This window comes from Brachycentrus maculatus, unplaced genomic scaffold (assembly GCF_059751285.1).
Source record: "Brachycentrus maculatus isolate JH-2025_06_01 unplaced genomic scaffold, ASM5975128v1 h1tg000024l, whole genome shotgun sequence".
Lineage (NCBI taxonomy): Eukaryota > Metazoa > Arthropoda > Insecta > Trichoptera > Brachycentridae > Brachycentrus > Brachycentrus maculatus.
In genome coordinates, this window is record NW_028280778.1 from 167309 (window position 1) to 188284 (window position 20976).

At 30.6% G+C, this 20976-nt stretch overlaps 1 protein-coding gene across 1 annotated transcript in view; it reads left to right on the forward strand.

Moving 5' to 3' along the window:
- Window positions 1–13322: 13322 nt before the first annotated feature.
- The window catches only part of LOC148313045 (uncharacterized), a 64269-nt gene continuing 56615 nt past the window's right edge, over window positions 13323–20976 (forward strand). The window contains exon 1 of the mRNA XM_088269543.1: window positions 13323–13421. Coding sequence (XP_088125669.1) covers window positions 13416–13421 — 6 coding nt within the window. The 5' untranslated portion in view covers window positions 13323–13415. The remainder of the gene's footprint in view (window positions 13422–20976) is intronic.

Genomic DNA, 20976 nt, shown 5'->3' on the forward strand with positions numbered 1-20976 from the left:
TCTATGAACAAAATTAATTTATAATTTTGACTTCACATAAAAATAACACAGTTATTTAGGAAATATTTTTATTTTATTTAACTTTCACTCGGTAAATACCACTATTTCCTAATATCTATTATACGTGACACGTGTTTCCATGTATTTAGAGAGAATAGAATGTCACACTACTCTGTCTTAGAAAATAATCTTCGTCTCATATACATTCATGCATCTGTTTCCTCATACATACCCGCCAATTATTTCATCTCCTGATCCGATCACGTTCACGGATGTAAGGTAATAATGAAATACGCCGCGCGCCGCGGCGTAGTTGGGTAAAGACAAGCCTTTGAAAAAGAGACTTTATGAGTTATTCCCTTTTAAAAAAATTGAAAAAATTAATTAACTGTGCTTTTTAAAGCACGTAGGAATAGTATGATCCGAAACCCATTTTTTCAGTCTCATTCGAAAAAACAATGGTATTGTAATCACATTAATCTAACTCGGTTACCTTTGCATATTTCAAAATACGGCAGCGACACAAAAACACTCAATTTCCCTCCATTAGCAATGTATCATGTAGCGCTGTACCTGACAATCATTCACCACCAGCGCCGGTTGACACTAAGTGCAATTCACCTCCCAACCCTGCTGTTATCCTGGTACCCGGGCACCCTGGTAGCTGACGGCTACCTGCCGCAGCTGCGATATAATCTGCATACGTTACATCATAAATAAAAATATGCCGTTCCTTGTTCGAGTATGTTTTTAGCTGATTAAAACTAGAACGGAATACATGGTAATTTGAATTTCATTGCAAATTAGCTAGATACGCGAAAATCATAACAACTAAAAATATTTTTTGTAATATTTAATTATAAGTTTTATTTGGTAAATACCAATATTTGTTAAAATCTATTGTAACACGTATTTTTATGCATTCCGCATCATTTTCAAACACCATAAGCCATAACCAAAAACACTTTATTTTATTTGTATTTTTAATTTAGGTTTTACTAAAGTACCACCATTTTTTAAAATCTATTATGACACGTACTTTTTTACATTCCGCATCATTTTCAAACACCGTATGTACAAGTTCGCAGGACAATTTGTTAAATGCGCAATATGTTTTACCGACGTCATTTTGTAAAATGATAATGTTTATATTTTAAAATCATAACCCATGTAAACAAAACACGTATCACGATAAATTTTAAGTAAAAATGGTATTTACCGAGTGAAACTCAAATAAAATAAGGATAGATATTACCACATAGTGACTGCCTAATGAATCAATTAAAACTTTTTGTAATATATATGATTTATTTAAAAAAAGCGTAAAAATACAAAAATAAAACATTTTGTGAATTTATTAATTTAAACGTGACTTTCGAGAATTAAAATATTCTCATCCACAAAATAAAATAGAAACTTTTATGTTTTACAATAATGAACTGAAAACTGGTATTTCAAAAGTTTTTTTTTAATTTTATTAATATCATAATGTTATTCCATAAAGTGAATGCCAAAGCAATAAGTAATAAAAATAGCAACTTATCTATGCTTAGTCATCAAACTCATGTTTGGTTAATCTAACCTTACTTTTAGCATAACCAAAAACCCTTAAGATTTTAAACATTAAAGTTTCATATTATTTGATATATTTTTCCTTCAGAGATTTAAATAAGATTAAACGTTAATTAACAAAGCCATTTTATTTTGATTGAATATAAAATAATGAAGGCTGGCATATGCGTAAAGGCTGTGGTGACGTGTCCTAGAAATTTCACTATCAATTCAGGTCCTATTATTTTTTATTGAATCTCCGCTTAAGAAGTTTCAATTCAAAAACGGTATTTTAAGTCATTAAATTGAAAAGCATCAAAATTTAATTTGCTTGTTTTTTATCATTTAACCCATTTCCCCGCGCCAGGTATGCTAAAAGGGGACTTTGTACTTTAGAGACGGGATATGCGGGACCATACTTTGCATTTTTGCACAGGGGTGAATTCAAATGAACAATGCCTGTTGACTCGCTATGAAAACAACAAAACGCCAAATACCGAAGCTTGGAGAATGAAACAAAATGAATTCACTATTTTCACTCGAACGAAATCGGTGTCAGCAACACGAATCAAACACCAAACTTGTTTTTATTTAAAATTCTATTATGACAATAAAAATTAATTTTTCCTCAATATTTCCCGTAAAAGTTTTTACACTACCAATTAACAATAAGATTTAATTATTAAATAAATAAAAAAATCAACATCATACATCAAAATTAAATCAATGTACTTATGTTCTATCATAATTATCATATTTTTGTTAACAGTAACACATGCGATACTGAATATTCTTCATGGTGGACAACGTGCTTCTTGACAGATGCTGACAGTTAAATGTTTTCAATTTCATTGGTGTTTCATAGATTTAATATATTTTTATAGCTTCACAAGCATTATGAGATGAAGAATATTGAAAATATGTGTTCACTTTATTCTTTCTTTTCTGTTAAATTAGACTGAGCCACAACAACGCGCAGGTGGACACATCTTGTACAAAATTAACTCTGTATCTAAATTAAGACCACTGAAATCGTGTTTTATTTATTTTTTTGTCATTAACTTTGTGGTAAGACATGATGAAATTATAAAAGAAAAACACTTTTTTTACTATTAAGTTTGCTTTATTAAAACGACTAGTTTCGGAAGTAATGTTTATATTTAGACCTGAAGAAGAAGCATTGCTTCCAAAACTAGTCGTTATAATAAAATAAGCTCATGTGGTAAAAAATAGTGTTTTTCTTTTATAATTAAATCGTATCTTATTAATAAAACAGTGAAGTAAGAAATTTACTTCATGCCGTTATTCAATATCAGTTACAAACGAGAGTAAACTTATTTTTGATCTGTAAAATGTCTGAAAAATACCCATTTCATATCAGATAAGTAGATCGAATGTTATGAAATACTAATCACTTTTAATTCATTCAAAATCACCCACATAAGTACTGAAGAAAACACTCGTAAACCTCTAGAACGTTGTCCCGGAAAATGTTGCAATATTCGCGGGGACCATAACTTCCAACTGCCCTCTGTTGGCTCTAATATATGGCTTATAAAGTGCGCCTATGGAGGGATATCAAAAGCTTATGCATTTTTACGACCACAATATATTGCGCATTTTTCTTCACCTTTACAAAACTTTTGTAAAGAATTTTCTCGATATATTTTATCTTAAAGCATTCGACGCGACGTTTTGTTGATAAAAATAATAAAATGACGTTTTTGAGAAAGGAACCATTAACAAAGAGAGATTTATAAAGGAGGTTTAGTGATCGAGGATATTACGTTTTTACTGGATAGTGTGATTGTCCCTCATATTTGATTTATCAGTTTTGATTCTTGTCTGTATACATATTAAAATTATATTTATATCCAATGAAATATATCATTCAATCGTTATACGAAGTATTCGTGTATATTGGGATCAAAATAACATTTAAATCGAATAATGTAACAAACATATACAATAAGTCCAGTACGTTTAGTTTTCATTTTTGTATGCATGTAGATTCAAATACGTACGTGATGTTAATATGTACAACGGTAACGTTTGTTTTTACCTGTTTAAGTTAAAAAAATAAACGGATTTTAAACCGCAATGGCAGAGTCATCTGTTTAAAAAAGCAGAAACATATACAAAATTAAGAATTGTATCATGGCAGACAGTATATTTCTTGACAGGTGCTTTGATATGGAATACCCTAAAACATTATATTTATTCGAAATGTGTGTTTTTTATTTCTGTCTTTTCTATTTAATCAGCCACTGAGCCACAGCAACGCATGTTCGGGTACAAATAGTTACTAATAAAAATGGAGCAATGCCAAAAATGAGTTTGCCGAGAATGCAGGCATTTTTGCCGTGAAACCGTTTTAAATTCAAATAAGTAAAAGGCAGCATACACGAGATATACGATAAGAGTTACATAATCGGGCTATAAATTCGCTTTACGTTTGGCTGTAGTAATTCATGATTCTTTGCTGAAATTGTTCTTTGAGATCTGCAAGATAATGTTCGCCGAGCCTATTTCCAAAAGAATTGCTGGCGATTTAAGCGAAAACCACGCCGAAATATTTATTTGTTTCTCCCAAGAACAGATTTTCTCACAAAACTTATTTTCCATCCACGAACCTTAATTGTTCTTGTAGATAAAAAAAGTTTTTATTACTTTTTTGAATTCACTACTTACTTTTTCTTCTTCTAACCCTTATCCGCATCTCAATGGTGCATAGGGCACTGCATCGTATAGAAACAGTGTTATCTTGATCGTTAAATACACGAAGAAAAGGTGATCAGCCTTCCGCTTCAGGTACCAACCAGTCCAGGGTCATATTAAATAAATATTAGACTGAAAAATCAATAATATTTATTTTGACCCTCTTGGGAATCGAACCTGGGACCTCCAGCATGGTAGCCTAGCGTGCTAACTACTACACTATGGAGGCGGGTACTCACTACTATTAATAATATATTCTTTTTGTTATGAATATTGACCACATTCAATTGGTCACCGTGGTATAGTCGGGTAGACGCTTAACCGGAAAACTACTGTTGCGGGTTTGATTTCCACCAATTGCAAAATGAACACAAGAAATATTTATTTCAGTTAGTCTGGGTGTTTGTAATGTGGTTTGTCCGCCTACGAAGTGTAATGGTCAGCACGCTCGGCTCACGTAAGAAGGTCCCGGGTTCGATTCCCAGAGGGGGAATGAAATAAATATAATAATTTTTTTCACTCCAATATTAATTCAATATTATCCTGGACTAGTGCCTAAAAAGAAGGGGTAATTACCTATCCTTCATGTGTTAACGATTAAGACAATACTGCATTTATATTATTCAGTGCCCTATGCACCATCAGGTGCGGATGAGGGTTAGAATAAATGAATGTTTGTCATATTTTTTTATATCTACCATCCCTTTTCTAGCTATCTTTTCTCCAGACACACCGTTATTCCTTTCTAAAAATAAAAATTAATTTGATCATATGACCTGTAAATACACAGACATCCATATTCTTCTTCATCTATGTAGAGACATCAAAAATGTATAAAAAGCCCTTAGTGAAGAAACCCAGATATGTGAACAAGTATTAGGGCACACTGAAAATATTGTAAAAAAAGTATTGGAAATACACCTTGAAATGCTCCTTTTTATAATGTTGTATGTTTTGTTACTCACATTTGTTACTAATGGGACTATATTCATGCACCATAGTATCGCTTTACGGTTGGACTCAGATAGTCGAGAGTTTCTAGGTTTCAATCTATTCTACTATAATTTGACACCTTTTTTCCATATTGATCCGTTGTAAATTTTATCGTACACTTTAAATAATTATTTATTTAAACCATTGAATTTACCTTCTTGTATTTATGCATTTTAAAATAATAACTTAACCGTTATCTTTGTTTTCGCGGATAAAGGAAAAACTATATACATATTTAATATGAAAGCACGCCGTACTGTAAGTTGTTTTTCTTTTTCACGGCGTCTCCATGGAAAAAAACCTTCATCTCTTTAAAGTACTTTTTAAAATTTTAACTGAAAGCTTTCTATCTCGTTGTCTGTGTTTTATCTGTGAAAATTAGTTCACGATAGTAAAATGCAAGATAAGTACATATAAAAACAGTTAATGTAAGTGTTTTTTAAACGCCAACTACGTATATGAGTTTAATATAATAATAATAAAACCCTTGTTATCATGATCGTTTTACTTATGAAGGAAAGGTGATCAGCCCTCCGCTTCAGGTACCAGTCCATGGTAATATTGAATAAATATTACAGTGAAAAAATCACTTATATTTATTTTTACCCCCCTTGGGAATCGAACCCGGGACCTCCAGAACGGTAGCCGAGCGTGCTGACCATTACACTACGGAGGCGGACTGATATACAAATATGAGTGATATACAATACATGGATTCTGTGAACGTTGATTCACACATCTCTATTAATTAATAGATGGATTTTTTTTTATTTCTTTGCGTTTGTAATATCAATGATTTTTTAGAATATTTTTTTTTACCCAGTAAATGATCCCCACTATAAATATATAAAATATTACATTTAAAAATAAACTTAAAAATATAACAGTGAAACCAATAAAAAATTACTCTCACATATTACGAGAATGCACCTACCAGCAAAGCACACAAATCACACACTCTATCGTAACTTTGGTAACTCATTAAAAAATCCAAAACACATCATACAAAATTTAAACTACCGCTTTTGGTAAAAAAAACTTAGATTATTAAGAAACTTCCATGTTATTAAAACAGAAACTAAATATTATATAAAACACTTATAAATATGCAGTTGAAGTGGGTAGATCTAGAATCTATGGCATTATTTGGTCATGTCGTATTTAATTATGTACATGTCATAAACAACTTTCTTTAACAACATTTTGGGTGTGTCGTAAGCCTCGTAAATGCCCAAACATCCATATTTTTCTTCATCTACGTATGTTCAGATGACAAAAAATTTAAATATATTTTTAAATTTTATAAATATATATTGTATAATGTGCCCTCAGCACAGGAAATCTCAAATTCTTCAATTCGTAAAGAGTAGTTTAGAAAGCAATTTTTTAAAATGGAAAATTAAGTTATTTTTAATATAACGGATATTAATGACTAAACAATAATAATAATAATAAACCCTTATCCGCACCCCAATGGTGCAAAGGGCACTGCGTCATATAAACGCAGTGTTATCTTGATCGTTTACACAAGAAGGAAAGGTGATCAGCCCTCCGCTTTAGGTACCAGTCCAGGGTAATATTGAATAAATATTACAGTGCAAAAATCACTTATATTTATTTTACCCCACTTGGGAATCGAACCCGGGACCTGCAGAACGGTAGCCGAGCGTGCTGACCATTACACTACGGAGGCGGACAATGACTAAAAGTAAAAAGAATATTAAAACCCTCTAATATTTATTAAGAGTATGTAATATCAAAACGGTATACCCTGGATTGTAAATACCGTATTGCAGAGGTCATTAGCGAGGCGGTATAATAATGAAATAATGTATTTTTAATAAAAAATAAATATGTTTTTAATTCTGAGACTGTACCTTTCACAGTCGTAGAATTTACATTTGAAATATCATTTTATCCAACAAGTAAATATTTCTACCTGTCTCATATCGTATAGTTTATTCTCAGATAAAACAAAGTTGAATAAAATACCAATAAGTTCTCAAATTAGTTTCAATGCAGCATCATACCTCCTAGGAGCTACATTGAGAGGCAGTCTATGGTTGCCATTAATAATACAAAATGACACGGTTATGAATCTCAAGAGTGCCATTAAGAGACGTCTGTGTATGAAACACGTGGTGCTAAAGTGTGCAACGTAGATTTTTAGTGCCGTGAAAAGCGTCCGGTGTTTCATATAACTTAATAATTCCAGCAAAATGAGAGGTATTCTATATTATGCTCAAATAAATATTTATATTTATTTGTGTAAACCATTTTAATAGTTTAAAATAAAAAATAATAATAAAAATTGCAAATGAAATCAAAGCACGCTTACTTATTCCATTTGTTTTTATCTGTTGCTCATGGCAGCATCTCATTAGGCAAAACAGCTCTTACAATATAAAAAAGTCGTGTATTTTTTTTCCATGAATGATATTTGATGTTTACAAAACTTTCAAACTAACATAAACGTATACAAGATTATTAACCACAACATTTGAGTCCATATACCTGTTCGCAAATCTGGATTTTTCCACTAAGGAGTTATTTTTACATTTAAAATAAAAATTATACTGCGGTGATTAAACCCAGATCTGTGATCAAGTATTTGGACACACTTAAATCCATATATCCCGTCAAATTATTACCTGCACAAAATTTAAAATCGGGTTTTCAGGCGTCTTCTACTATATAAAAAAAAAATGGTTTAAAGCTTGCATTTATGCTAATTAAAATGTCCCTTAAAAAAAGCTTTCTCAAGCCAACCATAGATGGCTCCAATAAACAAACACGTAAAGCGTCATGAGATTTACGATATGTGTAGGAGTTTTAAAAACTTGACTTGCTTGGTTTTCAATCATGGGCATAATGGTGAATGTTGCAGGTGTGTAAAGTGATCACTTAACCAGTCTATGATAGGTCGTAAGCTCTGTTAATACCCAGACTTCCATATTCTGTTGAGATGTTTAAGACTTTTAATTAATTTCTTAATGATTTTCGAAAATAATACTCAGTATGTGATCGGTGGATGAGAGACCTTTGCACGAGAGGAATAAACAAAAACCGCACATTTGATTAGCATTTCAATGCCATTACCACGTGACCCAAGCCAATATAAAGACATCCCCCCTTCTAAGCCACACCAATCTTAATTCCCTTTGTTACTAATTTAATTTCGTTTGCGGCCACACTTGGGTCACTTTTGGGCCGACTTTTCCTCCGAAGTATGTCTTCCTTCATTCAATTAATTCAATCGTTTTATTAAAGGCCCGAAAGACAAAAGGTGAAGTCCGTTTTTATAGCTTGAAAGTAATGGAAGACTTTTTGTTATAATAGAAATTCGCTGTAAATCACAAAAATAAAAGAAACTTGAAGATATAAATTTTACAGAACGACTACTTAAAATGGAATTAGATGAATTATTTAGGAAAAATTAATATAACATTAAATCGTAAAGTATTTTGCCAGTGAACATAAAATGATGAATAAAAGTTAGCAAATATCTCAAAAATGTAAACATAATTAAGAGAATCTAATCTTCGTATATTATTTATTATGGATATTGATAATTTTTGTGTATTTTTAAGTAGATACGAGTAACTTAATTTTTCTCAGTTTATTAATTTTTAGTTTTTTCCGTTCTTCTGTCTTACTAAATATTTCAAATACATCAGGAACTAGATTTACGTTGCACGTAAATAATTTTGTGCACAAATGTGAGACAACCTCTAAATAATCGAATCTTAAACCAGATTTAAGTTACATGATTTAAGCTACAGTATTTAAAAAAAAAAGTTATTTTAAAATTCGGTTTTAAGATAACCCATGTCTAGTTTTTAGTATCCACAGTTACTTATTAAAACAAATCTACTTATTTAGAGAATTAATAAATAATATATAAATACTTTCTTTCAAAACGTGAAACGATACATGTCTTTCAAACTGTATTTTTTAAAATAGACAATTTATCCGAATGAAATTAGAAGCGAGATTATAACCACTCAAATTAACTCTTGGTAAAACGTTGTGATAGGCATACATGTCTTACCACAAAGTGAATGAATCATTTATGATAAGTTTTAAGTAAAAGTTGACTGATTAAAATAAGTGTACTTATTTAAAAAATATACATAAAAAATATTCATATACTTTCTTTAAAAACGTTAAAAGATACATATTATTCATACTGTATTTTACTAAATAGACAATGAATCCGCCTGACAATGTTTTTTTTAAGAATTTAGAAGCAAGATTGTAACCACTCAAATCAACCCTTAGTAAGCTTTGTGATGGGCCTAGACCACTCCCAGTGACCACATTTACATTTGTTCCACTTTATCTTGCAATTCCTCTGATGAATTCCCTCCAAAATCACAGCTGTTCCCTGAAAAGATGGCCCTTGGATTTGATGTTTATCTCGTTTCAATTCAATTTGGAATATTTCACTCAAAGGGTTGAATATACACGCCCAGAGAGACTTCTAGTATCGAGGGGCGAAAACGGAAACAAAATAGACGACATTTTTGAAATATCTTCTTTTTATGAAGTACATACGTTGACATAGGAACCTACCATTCACGGGAAATCGAATGAATCATTTCAACAAATTAAATAACTTACGTTTATAAAAATAAGGAAGTCTTTAATATTTCAAATAATGAAAAAATTATATTTCATTAAACGATTATTTATATTTTGTAAGTACCTAGTGCTATTTTTTTATTATAAAAGCGAAGAGAAATGGGCATTGAAGGTATCTATAAAAAGTCAACCCTGAATAAATATACGATATTGATATTTTATACATTTTTATAATGGGTATAAAAATATCCACATTCGAAAGGTTGCGTTCCTAATTATTTGACACTTATGTAAATTTTAATTATTACATTCTATTAAATTGATTGTAAAAACGTACACGTATTTCAAATATATTTATATTAATAATTTTGAGATTAAGTTTCTTACTTGAAATCCAGTCTTTACATTTTCAATGGAATTCAATAATTTTTTGATATTTCATCAAAGATGAAGAAGAATATGAAAGTCTGGGCATTTACGGGGCTGACGACCGTCATAAGTTGGTTTAAATTTAAACACAATTGATCGCTTAAGCATTTAGCTGGCTTAAGCGATCACCTTATGCATTTGTGTAAAATAGAAGAATGATACATGTTTCATATCAATGTAAGCACCTTTAGCTACAACATTTTGATTGTGTCCAAATACTTGTTCAAAAAATCTGGATTGTCTCCAATTACAGGAGTTATTTTCATGTAATTTTTTTTTGACATTTCATCAAATAATCATTCCAGAATAATGTTTCAAAAATTAGTTCATATATATAGAACTTTCAAGAATTGGAGTAGTGTGGTTGTCAATAATGGGTGGAATTGGTGAATGTTACATGTATGTCTTTACAAACTTAAACCAGCTTATGACATCACTTAAACCAGCCTATGACGGTGGTCAGCCCCGTAAATGCCCAGACTTCCGAATTCTTCTTCATCTTTGATGAGATGTCAAAAAATATATTTCATAATAACCTTTAGATACCTTTAAAAAATTGACATCTCATATGTAGTGTTAATTATCCAGTGTCCAATATTATTAATGCTATTAATATTGTGAAGAATCAACTCTCGCTAGCAATTTTCTTTTCCAATTGTAACATATGAACCATATAAGTCGTAAAAGCTTGCAAACTTTACCTCAAGGTTTAGAATAAAGGTAAGAAAATACTGATCTTTGTCTTTTATCATAAGTATAGAAAGTAAAACGATATAGACGTTCTGTAAAATTGTTCACATCTGCAGGTGAAGTATATCGTTCTATCCTGTGTCTGCATCCTGTTCATTCAACGTGTCTGATGGGTTGGTTAGACCGCTGAATTTATCACACAGTAGGGGCGGCTAATCTAGTTTATTTCGCCATTAGGGCGCAAACACACGCAGACTGTACAAAAGGCTACTAAAACCTAAATTCGGGTCACTTCCCAAAAAGGGTACGGGTGATATAAATCAAATATGATCCATTTTAATTAATAAATACAATAACTTTTAAAAACTAACGAAATTGGTGAGAATTAGCATGACAAACAGAATTAGCAGAATTAACATAACAATAATCATTACTTTAAAATATGTGAAAAACTTTTAAAATAAACTCTTACAATATGAATGATTCACAATTAGATTCATATATTGCAAAAATTACTTGAGTGTGCTGACAATCGAAGTGCAAGAGATTACATTACTTTAATATAATTTGCAAAACAATGACTTTGCAAATAATCTTCTTCTCTCTTATGTACATTCATGCAACTCCTCGTACTTACCCGCCGATTATTCAGCTTTCTGACTTGATCACTTTCATTTTACAATACTTGATATTAAAAAAATCTCGGTCATCGTGTAAGACCAAGTTTTAAGTTAATTAATAAAATCATGACTTGTTTCGAGCTTACTATTTTAACCACGACCACTATTGGGCTTACTAGTTTAAACACGACTAGTTTTGAAAACTAATGGATTATTATCAACGTGGGAAAAAACAAACGATTATATTTTCACCTGTTTGTAAGAAGACCTATAGCTCTTAAATTTGGTCATATTTACGTTAATAAACACAAAAAGTGGTCTTATTGGATTGTTTTATTTTTACATTTTATAACATGTTAATAAACCATTTTTCTTTTGTTTCATTAATGATATTTTGTTTTTAACACTGTGTTTACTAAAATGGCATAAATAAAATTGTAAAATAAATAAATTTCAAGAAAAAAAAAAATTTTGTTACGTACAATTTAAACGTTATTGTCCTCTTTGTACGTTAACGTTCACGTCTCGTTTAATGTGAGCAATGCTAACTTACGTGTACTTTATCATTTCCATTTCGGGGAGCGAAATGGTCACTCTGTACTTGGGCACAATTAGTATCTGGTAATACGCGGCCGGGTGACAGTTGACTGCTGCAGGGTCGGCGCTAGGGGTGGGCGGCAGCCCAAAGGGCTGGCGGAAGATCTTTTGTAAACGGAAATGTCTCTGACGTACCCCGAACCCCGCCAGTAATTTAAACCGTCAGTATACAATGTCACGGTGAAGACAATGTAGTCGTGTTGTGGGTACCAGTTTTATAAACCATTGTTTTATTTAATATCTCATTATTTACAAGGGTAATAAAGATATTCTATTCTCCTACAAATAAACAAGACCAATTCGTGAGTATAAGTATCTTAGATCCTTTATACAAAATCATCGGTTAATAATTAAGAAGCATTCTCAAATAACTAAAAAAAAAAAACCTCCCAGAGAAGAAGATTCATCACATTGCCTTCGTTCAAGTAAAGATCTATAAAACATTTCGTCAAAATCATACAGTGCCCTATGCACCATTTGTGAATAAAAGTATGTTAATAAGTGATCCCCGAATAACTTCATTTAACTTCATGGAAAAAATGTGTTGTATTGACAAAAAAAAACAAAAGAAAAAATCATTACTTAAAGCTATGTTAACAATTTTTTGGTGACTGTTAGATTTTTACGACTTCGATTGATAAATACAATGTAGATAAATCTGAGGAGACGTTTAAAAAAAATGGTTTAGTTTAAGAGTTAGAGATAATCGTCAAATAATAATACTTTCATTAATTGATTCGGTAGTACTTTGTTTTAATATCTATCCATTTTATATTTATGTTTACAAACATTTTTTTTAATCTATTGTGACACGTGTCTTGATGCATTCCACATCATATGGTGTTTGAAAATGTGTCGGAATGCATCGAAATACGAGTCACAACTGATTTTAAGAAATAATGATATTTATCAAGTAAAACTTGAATTGAAAATAATATTTACTTTTTTTTAATGAATCATCTCATATACAAAATGTTACAAAAAGAGTGAGATAGGTCATCAGGTGCACAATTTTAAATTATCTAAATGACATTTTAACTAACACACCTCAGAAATTTTATTGCCTTTTCTCTGCGCTTTGTGAATAAATAATACAATTATCTTTGCTTCCATTCCAGTTGCCATGGTCTAGACAAGGCCGTTAGAATAGCCCGGTGTGGTGTATCGGTTGACTTATAACCAGGGGGTAGCAAGTTCCATCCCCCGTTCCTCTTCATCCCTTCGTAAGCGGAAATGGAGGTATGTACATTACACGTAGCGCTTGGTGGTTTGCAATGGAAAGCCTATTCCGAACAACGACTTTAATTTAACAGCCCGTTAAACAAGCATAACAAGACATTGGTGTTATGACAACATATCAAACAATTCAGTATTTTAACTCGCTAAAGAAGTCCCTCGTAATGGTAAAACGCCGGAAGGAGGAAATTATATATTGTGTTAGCCCAAAAATTATTATAAAGGTAATTGAATTATCAAGTTATATTTGTGAAAAAAAAAAGACATATAAAATGTGGAAATCGTCACATAAAATGTTTAAAAACACTTTCTTTATCACTCATCGTTCATTTTGTGTAATCCCTTATTTGTATATTTTTTTATATCAAAAGCATTGATAGCTTTGTGGTGTATGGTAATAAAAAAATGTAGTCACGAATAAGTGTTTATAAAAGTGGTATTACATAAAGTAAACAATGGATTAAAACGATTGTTTTTTTCCCTTATTAGTAGCTTATTTGCCTTTACTTTACTTTTCAATATTCACAAGTTTTTAAATGGATTTTAAAATCGCATAATATTAAATCAAGTAACCTTTAATCGAATTTCTCTCGCGTTTCATAAAAAAATATTGTTTAGGTTATGTGTGAGGTCACACGCTGAGTACTCTCAAATTAAAACACCTCTGATTGCCAGTTTTTTTTGTTATTTTTTGTTGTTGATACAATTAAGTATTTGACGAAATTGTGTTCGTAAATAAAAGCTTTGTTGAAATATTATGAACCCATATATTAAGTATCCAAACATAAAAATTGAGAACACAATGTCTAGTAGACAAATTTTTTCACCTAATTTTAATACCAAGTCGTATGAATTTAGTAAGTAAATAATTATAATAACAGTTTGAATTATTTCCTAATATTTTTTTAACACAATGTTCTGGAATCCTGGGTTTATTTAAATAAACTTAACGATATTAATTATTATTCTAAGAATACACTCGTAGCTAAGAAGAAATAATGTTAGTTTAGTGTAATCACAGACAAATAGTACGTTATCGTGAGATACCTCCGCTTAATATCGTTTTATTGAATTATTCATGATTACTTTATGAATAATTATAGGCTGTTATTTCTATAATACTAAAATTAGCTGAATTTAAACAATATTTATATTATAAATTTCACAATTATGTGATAGTCAACTGAAATGTATTTTACTATAAATATTATGTTTCAACTCACAAAAATATAACATTTGTATTTTTTCATAGTTCAAGTAACTGAGTATGTACCTGAGAAAATAAGACTTTTTCGCATAAATTTGAATTTTACTGTTGTTAGTAAGAGAAGTCAATTTATTTAACTTATAATTTAAAATGTGCATACACATACACACAATAATTTGATGGTGGCATCCACCGTATGGCATGTTGCACCATCTTGTTGAAAGCACAGCTGTCACATAAATTTTATTCAACTGAGGTACGAAAAAGTCTGTTATTATGGTTCTGTAGCGCTCTCCGATGACCGTAACATTTTGGCTGGCATCGTCATTTAAAACCGACATTTAAAATAATATGGGTCAATGATTCCACTCACCCATAATACACACCAAACAGTGATTTTAAATAAATGTAATTCACTGTTACCCTTATGGTCTAAGAAAAGCTCTACGCAACCATGATAACCTGACTTCTCTGTACCTCAGTTTAATGGCATTGATGTGACAGAGCTGTGGTTTCAACAAGATAGCACAACATGCCACACGGTGGGTGCCACCGTCAATTTTTTGCGGGAAATTTGATTTTGTGTACCTCTTAAAAAAACACCCTATATATATATATATATATATATATATATATATATATATATATATATATATATATATATATATATATATATATATATATATATATATATATATATATATATATATATATATATATATATATATATATATATATATATATATATATATATATATATATATATATATATATATATATATATATATATATATATAAATAGTGTAATATATAATTTTCTGATGGTCTTTATAACAACATTAAAGGTTCTCTCTCCTCAACAAAGTCGATAAACGACTGATCAATTAAAACTTATAATTCTATTACTGGGTTCAGAATATTTGTTTAAACATGAACAAACCTTGCGGTTTTGTCTTTTACCAATATTGTTGCGAAACTAACTTTAACATAATCCGTGGAACACAGCCCAAAATTATTTAAAACTAAAATGAGACTTTTTATAACCTCACCTCTTAACCACGTTTAAAAGCAAATTAATAAAAACGAAATGATTTTTTTTATATTTTATCAAATCTGAAAAAAATATCAATCAATCTGTAAAATGAAGTAGATAATTGGTGAAACTGCTTATTGATATCTTTAAGATGGGATAGTCAATAGTCCGTGACTTAATTAAGGGTAAGAAGAGATAAGATTTAACGTAAATGCATTCTTGTTGAAACACCGTTTTTGTATTGTAAAATTAAGTTTTTCTTCGAAATAAATACGTTATTCAACGGTTAGGAGTCAAAAAAATAAAAATAAAAATTATTTCAATGTAAATTTAAAAAAAAATAAATATGTTTGTATATACTCTGAAATAAAATTGTGCACGAAGACACGTCTAGATCCTCACGCATCGATTGACAATTGACGAATTATCAATATTTAAAAAAAATAAACAGTTGCATAATAACCACTCAATGAAGTTTATTTTCAATGGGTTTAATTAATGAGTTAAATTGTTTTTTTTTTTAACAACATGTCATTCTACAATGCTAATGCCGAATTAAAAAAATAATATATTTTCAATCAATACTCGAGGGGCCATTGATATCTATTCCAAGACTAATTTTTGAATAATATACATATATACAACAACAAAAATAGGTTCAATTTGTTAACATTTCCTTACGTTCCGTTGTACGCAATATATTCTTAATAAAGGCGCATTTAACGTAAATTCTCGTTTGTTTTTTTTTAGGGAAACATTGTTTCCCGAAGCTGTAAATTGTGAATAATACAAACAAACGAGCTGGAGGCATTTTTGGCAGGGGCTGTGGAAAAAGTCGCCCCTATTCAATCGGCAAACATTTAAAAGCGCGAACCTTCTCGGACCCACACATTGCACGCATAATTACCCGCTACCTCGGGGTATGAGATGAAACCCGTTACTGACCACCATAAACCATGTATCTATTATATTTTCTAAGTAAGCATGTGAATGCTCAAAAGAAATCATATTTTTGATGACTATATGGTAAATTAAAAGTTAATAAAAACTCCGTAAAAATAATTTTGAAAATAATCAATATGTTGATTCGCATTTATTACAACACCAACAGATAGTAAGATTTATATGTAACTAAAAATTATACTCCTTGATATTCTTTATACCATACTAGTTTATAATTAAGCATGTATCACGGTACACATTTGAAATTAAAACTTTATTATTTATTGTTCTATTATTACTTTTTTTATTTGATAGAGGTATCGAAGGTTGCATTTTATCAAATGTTACTAAAAAAATGTAAGATTTAAAAATTCTCTTTAATAAAGATTTTAGAAAAAAGTGAAAATTCTCTTTAAGAAAAATTATAAAATAAGTGGCCTGAATAAGAAAATAGTAATTTATATTTATATTACTTCGATTAATACGATTATGTCAAACTTAACATAAAGATAAACGCGTTATTTCTATTATTTAACAAAACTTAAATTTTACACGAAAGAGGGTTAAAATTTTTTATCAAATTTAATAGAAGGTATATGTTTATAATGTTATTTTTTACTTGAAATGCACACATTTTCATATTATACTTCATCATGTTGAGATGGAATAAAAAATAAAAATTACTTCTAATTGAAAATAATCCAGATTTTTTAACAAGTATTTTGATACACTCAAACTATTCATACAGTTTTATAAACAAGTATTTTAAAATGTGCCTTTGGAACACGAAATCCCTGTGAAGCACATTATTGTGAATCGTTATTATCTGTCAAAAAAAAAACCTTAAAAAAGTTACTTTCTACTGCATTTTTTCGTATTTTCAAATACTATAATCAAAATACCTGAAATGTAGGTGAAGATAATAAACAAGTAAGAGTTTTGTTTTGCACCGGACCTTGCGAACAATACGTCTACCTCGATAAATTTATTCCGGTGGGTGCAAAGGCGTGTCCCCAGTACTAGTGTACAATGGTAAGCAAAAGGTCCCTCCCAACTCGCCTCCGAAGGTGTAAACATTCTTTTGATTACGGCGAAACAGGCACATCGGGCGCTGTACTTGGCAAGCGAACCCATTGTAAAATAAAAACATCGCCGAGTTGAAGTAAATCAGCAAAGGGTTGAAATTTCGCTTCCTTGTTTTGCAATGGATTATTTTCGCACACGACAACGTTGTATATTATTCAACCCTATTTCTTTAAACATCTTATATGGTTTGGATTTTATACGTACATGTATACGTGTGGGGCACTGGTGTATAGGGCACATCATCGTATCAACGCAGTGTTATCTTGATCGCGAGTTGCATAGAAGCAAGATGATCAGTCCTGCTCTCAAACTTTAATCCAAGGTAAAAACAAATATACATGAGAGTGAAAATTACTTAAAATCAGCCAAACTCGCTTAGCACTACACTACGGAGACGAAAAAAACAGAAAGAAGGTGGACTAAAACATACCTGAAAATAGGATTCAATTAAAGTATTTGTGAGTATCTTGCGAAAAGAAGGCTAAAGAAGAAAAGTACACTTAAAAAATTATATTAAAATAAAACTAACCATCTCTTCGGGTTTTTGGAACTTTCTCTTACAAATATTGTAACAAAGAAACATTGCTACGTATATTGCCTAGCGGCAGGCGCTTACATTTTAGATACACCTTTATCAAATATGCGTTCCGTTATGTAACCATATGATTACATTATAATATAAAATACTCGGTAGCATGTATCAATGTCTTCAGCCACACACCATCAGCAATATTAGTGGAAGAGATCAGACTAGAACTGAACAACTTCTCTAACTTTCTCAGTAACCATTAGTATTCGTCCACAAGTACGGAGGAGCGTGTATATTTCACATAATTCCCACGACTCAAATATTCAAATGAACCTCACAAAAAGGTATAAAGTGATGTTATGAAGAGCGTTTCATCGGAATCCCAGAAATATCTCTTTCTACCTAATGGCAGAGGTCTTGAAACGACGGGGGAAACGAGGTCCTAGGTAGATGAGCAAAGTTTCAGCTCAAACGATCCAAACGCTTCGCGTTACCGATGTTCAGGCATCACGGAAAACTGCTGTTTAGTGTTACTTTACTTCAGTAAAAATTACTTTTCTTCTTGGCTCGATTTCTTCTACCTATAAAGTAATCCATGCCACAATTTCTGATCTCATCGTCTTAAATTTATCAGAAAATTTGATTTCTTTATTAGAATCATAAAGTTTAAAAAATATTTTCATACCGTATTGTAAGTAAATCAGAATCACCTTTGTATAAATATTTTTTTTTTTTAAATTAAATCATTTGAAATATCGTGTACATGTTACAATAATTGTTTGATTAATATTTGATTTTCTAAGCGGAGAAGGGTAGAATTTATGAAAATTCCATATTTTTTTTTCTCCATTAGGTTACCGTTAGGTGAGGTTAGATTTTTTTTCAGAATTATGAATTTTAAAATGTTTTTCAAATCACATTGTAACTGAATCAGAATTACCTTAAATGTGTTTTTTTTTCAATGATTTTCAGTTGTTTTAAAAAATTTCATAAATGTATATGTATATTTTATATTAAATGAATTATTTGATTAAAATTTAGTTTTTTTAATCAAAGTGGGGATAAAATTAAATGAGAATTTTCTTTTAATATAATTGAAACTATCCATTATATTATGATGATTTTTTAACTTAAAGTTAACTTTTAACTTATCAACTAAAACGAAGCATTTGCAGGGGTGGCAGAGAGAATGTATGCCACACAAATCTGTTTTTGTAAACAATCTTCGCCTCTTCCACATTCAAATGTAAACTTAATTAAGGCAAAATAAGCACACTGATTTAATAGACATTATATTATCCACTGTTTGGGGAAGTTCTTAACGCTAACGGAATGTGTAAATTATTCCGAAAAAAACAACTATTATATATTTTATTATATAACATTAAACCACGAGTGTAAGTCCCTCTTCAAGCACAAGAGCACAGTCTCTTTTATGAAGAGGCACAGCGAATCGAAATATAAAAGTTTTCCATATGTATATATGATTCAAATGTATTATATTTTAAATAAAAATGTAAATATTTTATATAATAAAAAATTAAAAAAAAACAATTTGTTAAATATACTCTACAAACAAAATTTATACAATTTAATTTATTGATGTTTCTCGGGAGTATTAAGTGAAATAAAATTAAAGCTTCAAAACATTAACCTTCCTATCAAAAACATGGTCATATTTGATTATGTAATGCTTATTCCAATCCTTGTTTTTTGGTGAAAAATAAGAAGAAAAAATCCGATTAAATAAAATTGTTTGAAACAAACAAATTTTTTTTCAAACAAGCGATTTTTCCAGTCTTGATTTTAAAGCTGTACTTTATGGAGGAGGCAGGGAATTTGGACAAAGGGCACTTCATCATCACTCTCGTTTAAACGATGAAAATTTCTATTCTTATATCACGAGACATTGCCTTAATCCAGAAAGCACGATTTAACCCGTGTCATGCGGTCTGTAGTATAAAGCAGTGTTTCTCAAACTTTTTCTGTTCAAGATACACCTGCCAAATTAAGAGTTTTTAGAGGTACACCAAAGAAAAAAAATGAAGTTTATTTAAAATTGATTTATTATTATAATAAATAATATATGAAAACATGTAAAACATATGATGTTTAATGCGAATTGTGAGGCTATTTAACTGAGCACAGGTGATAAAAATTAGAGCAATCGTTGATAAAGCTGCTCTTACTTCTACGTTGATCGTCCACAGGCGTTCTTTTTTAAAAAAAAAATAAGAGAAGTCAAAGTCAAAAATCCCAATTCGCACGATCTTCACGCAACAAAGCGCCTCGCTCGTATAGCTTTTAGCTATTTCTTTTTTTAATAATGAAAATATTTGTGATTTTATTATTTACAAAAATAGTTCAATTTTATACTGTTTATGTGAGCCTAAGTGGATCATTATTAGAAATAGGTATCAAATTGAGATAGAGTGGGTTTGAATCGAGAAACTCTAGCTCAAGAGTCCGCAACACTAACCACGGGACCACAATCTGACAGAGATGTGTTATCTTCACATAACTAGACTTTTTTTCGCGGCACAGCAATTAATCACCACGGTACACCAGTGTGCCACGGCACAGACTTTGCAAAACACTGGTATAAAGGGTTACTCCTCTGTCTCCTGCGCTCCCGTCACGTGTCGTACTTCTGCAGGGCGTGACATCCGCACAAAATGCCGGGAAAGGGCGAACTTCTGACTGCGAACGCTAAAGGGAGAGCTCTGTTCTAGGGGACATTTGCATTTATTGGCGTTTTAGT